The sequence below is a fragment of the Colobus angolensis genome, unplaced genomic scaffold (assembly GCF_000951035.1).
Source record: "Colobus angolensis palliatus isolate OR3802 unplaced genomic scaffold, Cang.pa_1.0 Scaffold32, whole genome shotgun sequence".
Classification (NCBI taxonomy): Eukaryota; Metazoa; Chordata; class Mammalia; order Primates; family Cercopithecidae; genus Colobus; species Colobus angolensis.
This window is the reverse complement of record NW_012116488.1, coordinates 2,118,423-2,122,257: the sequence shown is the minus strand read 5'-3', so window position 1 is coordinate 2,122,257 and position 3,835 is coordinate 2,118,423. Positions and strand designations below refer to the sequence as shown.

The 3,835-nt window shown below is 48.9% G+C and overlaps 1 protein-coding gene across 3 annotated transcripts in view; it reads left to right on the top strand.

Annotated features, from left to right (window-relative positions):
* Nucleotides 1-3,835, top strand: part of LOC105518428 (kinesin light chain 1) — a 156,735-nt gene that overhangs the window by 11,834 nt on the left and 141,066 nt on the right. For 2 of the 3 annotated variants that reach the window (XM_011951419.1, XM_011951420.1), the window contains exon 3: nt 95-158. In XM_011951419.1, the coding sequence (XP_011806809.1) occupies nt 95-158 (64 nt within the window). Of the gene's footprint in view, nt 1-94; nt 159-392; nt 737-3,835 lie in introns of those variants that run through there. The other variant, XM_011951421.1, reaches the window with a different exon arrangement.

Genomic DNA, 3,835 nt, shown 5'->3' with positions numbered 1-3,835 from the left:
GAGTGAGATTCCATCTCAAAAAAAAAAAAAAAAGAAAAGAAAAATGGAAAGACAGAGAAAGGAGTTCTGAGAACTTTTTTTTTTTCTTTTTTAGGAAAAAGAAGAATTTATTCACTCAAGACTAAAAACTAAAGGCCTGGGCCTGAGAACTGAATCAGGTTAGTGCATTTGTTTGGGTTTTTTGTTTTTTCTTTTTTGCTTTCTTTGTTTGGGTTTGAGCAAGTCCATGAGAAGGTAAAGCAAGGGCGGTGAGAGAAGTGGGGAAGTTCAGGGCAGTTCTTGGCCTGCTTTGGGGCAGTGCTCGGCACAGCCCTGTCCAGGTTCTTTTGCACACCCAGTTCCCAAGCATGGCTCTCCATTCTCGAGCTCCCTCTTCTCTCTCAGGAGTTTAGGTGGTTATGATGGATGACCACCTTCTGACCTTTGACTTCCATCCTGAGGTCTCAGCCTTTGCAGCTTCTCCCTCTCCAAACCAGCTTCTCTTCTGATCCCTGATCTCAGTTCACTGCTCAAAATAGCCTTTCCTTATTTTCTCTTGGTGTTGATGTTAGGCCTGAGTGACATCTCATGCTGTTCATTAAACAGATGTCTGCTGCCAAAATGTTGTTCTGATAGAAAATCCAAAATCATCGACCCCAAAAGCCAAGTCTGTCATTGGGCTAAAGTGCCATTCCTACTAATCCTTTACCTCACCTGATTCATTTAGAGTAGAGGGCTGGGAGCTTGAGTCACCCCCGTGCCATGACCTCTCTTACTGTTTGCTGGCCGCTGGAGAGGTGGGCTCTTGCAGGCCCTGGAGAGGTGGGGCCTTGCAGGGCAGAGCTGGAGCAGATGCTGCATCCATCAGTAAGCATGAGAATGAGCACTCCCAGTTTCGGGTCCTGTGCTGGACACTGTGCAAGTCCTGTGCATATATCACCTGTTGCATTTCCCACGGTGACCCAGTGAAGTAGATACTGTTACCTTTACCGTTTTATAGAAGAGCAACCTGAGGCTTCCCCAAAATTACACAGTGAGAATGTGGTTGTGGCCTGGATTCTCACCTCGGGAGTCGGATTGCAAAGCCTCCCCGGGCCTCACCACGCTCCATGGCTGCCAACGAATTCCATGCTGACCTGGTGTGCGTGTATGTGCGTGCGTGTGTGTGTGCGTGCACGCGTGTGTGTGCATTGTGTGCACGTGTGTGCATGTGTGTGCGTGTGTGCATGTGCGCGTGTGTGCATGCGTGTGCGTGTGTGTGCATGTGTGCACCACATGTGCCGTGCCAGGTCCGTAGGTCTGTCATATCAGGTAGGACTAGGTCAGCTCATACCTTGGAAGTGCTTTGGAGACAACCACTCTCCTGACAAATGGGAGTTGTTGTTTTGATTCTTACTAAGGTCCCAGAATCCTGTTGATGGCTTTGCTGAGTATTGAAAGGCTGGCCTTAAATTAGGTTTGAAAATGAATTTGGTAATAGGACAGGATGTGTTAAGGAAGGGAAGCATGAAGGGAGCTGCCTGCTCTGGCAGCTGTTGAAAGTTAGCAGGCCGCAGTGCCTGCAGTGGGAGTGGGGCAGCAGGCGTGTCACCTTGGGCCAGAGCACGTCTTGTACACGGTTGCACCAATGCGTGAGGATATAGGTCCCCAAGAGCCAAGAGAGGGGGAGCTTTGTTGAATACATGATGTTGGAGAAACCTTTGGCCCAAAAGAACAAATTTAGATTCGTTCTCCCTGCAATATAAATATGTTCCAGTGGGTCAAAATGTTAATTATTATTAATTTTTTTTTCTTTTTTTTGAGACAGGGTCTCACCCTGTCTGCCAGGCTGGAATGCAGTGGCACCATCTGGGCTCACTACAGCCTTGACCTCGTAGACTCAAGTGATCCTCCCACTTCAGCCTCCCAAGTACCTAGGACTACAGGTGCACGCCAGCACCACACCTGGCTAATTTTTGTGTTTTTTGTAGGGATGGAGTTTTGCCATTTTTCCCAGGCTGGTCTCAAACTCCTGAGCTCAAGTAGTCCACCCACCTTGGCCTCCCAAAGTGCTGGGATTACAAGCATAAGCCACCGTGCCCGGCCAAAAAGTTAATTATTAAAAGTCAGGCCAGGCACTTTGGTTCACGCCTGTAATCCCAGCACTTGGGGAGGCCAAGGCGGGTGGATCACAAGGTCAGGAGTTTGAGACCAGCCTGATCAACATGGTGAAACCCCGTCTCTACTAAAAGTACAAAAATTAGCCGGTTGTGGTGGCGGGCGCCTGTAATCCCAGCTACTCGAGAGACTGAGGCAGGAGAATCACTTGAACCCAGGAGGCAGAGGTTGTGGTGAGCCGAGATCGCGCCGCTGTACTCCAGCCTGGGTGACAGAGCAAGTCTCTATCTCAAAAAAATTAAAAAAAAGTCGATTATTTATGGATGAAAGAGTTAGATACATAGTTCCCAGCTGGAGAGCGTCTAATAGGATGTAACAGACTCTCTATTATCTGGAGGAATGATGCCCTCCTGAGCTTGAGGGTCAAGATAGAGAGATTCAAGAACATCAAAGCTGAAAACTCTGTGTTCAGACTCCTTTTGATCCACCTTTATGGACAGGAGAGTTTGCTGAGCAGATGTGGGGGTGGCTCAGTACCTGGGGAAGGGTGGAGCTGGCCCCAGTCATGGCCTGTGCTCAGACGCTAAGACCAGAGCAATTTCTTCCTCGTGTTCAAACTTTTCTCCTAGGCCACTGCTTTACCTTTCTCATGCTATAAACTGGCTTTCTCTGCCTCCTTGTTTATCCCTCCTAAGTTCAAGGAAGCAGTCAGCTGAGGAGGCTGCCTTTCCCCAGGCTGGCACCAGCCCAGTTGGGAGGTGCCGGATTAGCTGAGGCGGAGGTGGGGCTTGTGCGGAGAGCCTGGCTGCTGTCATGGAGACAGGAAGAAGCAGGCAAAAGAGCAGGCCTGCTGGCAAAGGATCAGAGGGCTGGGCAGACACAGGGATCAGTGTTCCGGAAATGCGAGGAAGGGCAAGTGCTGGCAGCAAAGGTGACACGGGCAATTTGGACTTCAGGAAAACCTGCCACAAATTTGCAGAAATAACACACATTTATAGACAAGTAACGTGACTACAAGAAGAAAAAATTGCTCAAACTCTAAATTTTACAAGGCATATTTGTTTATTTTTTTGAGATGGAGTCTCGCTCTGTCACCAGGCTGGAGTGCAGTGTCATGATCTCGGCTCACTGCAGTCTCCGCCTCCCGGGTTTCAGTGATTCTCCTGCCTCAGCCTGCCAAGTAGCTGGGATTACAGGCACCCACCACCGCACCTGGCTAATTTTTTCGTGTGTGTGTTTTGTAGAGACGGGGTTTCACGATGTTGACCAGGCTGGACTCGAACTCCTGACCTCAAGTGATCCACTCATCTCAGCCTCCCAAAGTAGTGGGATTATAGGCATGAGCCACCGCACCCAGCCTACAGTGCATATTCAACAAGAAGTCATCATTTCATGCTTACTCAATTCATGGGGGAATGTTTTCAGTCTTGAGACTCAGTGCTGGTGGAGTTACATCAAAGGTGGATGGCAGTAGAAAATCCTCAGTCGTTTTTCCAGAAGGATTTAGCTAAACAGACTACACATATCCCAGGAAGCAGGAAAGTGATGCTCATGAATCATGTGTAAGAATTCATGTGGAGAGCCAGGCTTCGTGACTCACACCTGTAATCTCACCACTTTGGGAGGCTGAGGTGGGTGGATCACTTGAGCCCAGGAGTTTGAGACCAGCCTGGGCAACATGGTGAAACCCTGTGTCTACAAAAAATTTAAAAATAAAAATAGGCCGGGCGCGGTGGCTCAAGCCTGTAATCCCAGCACT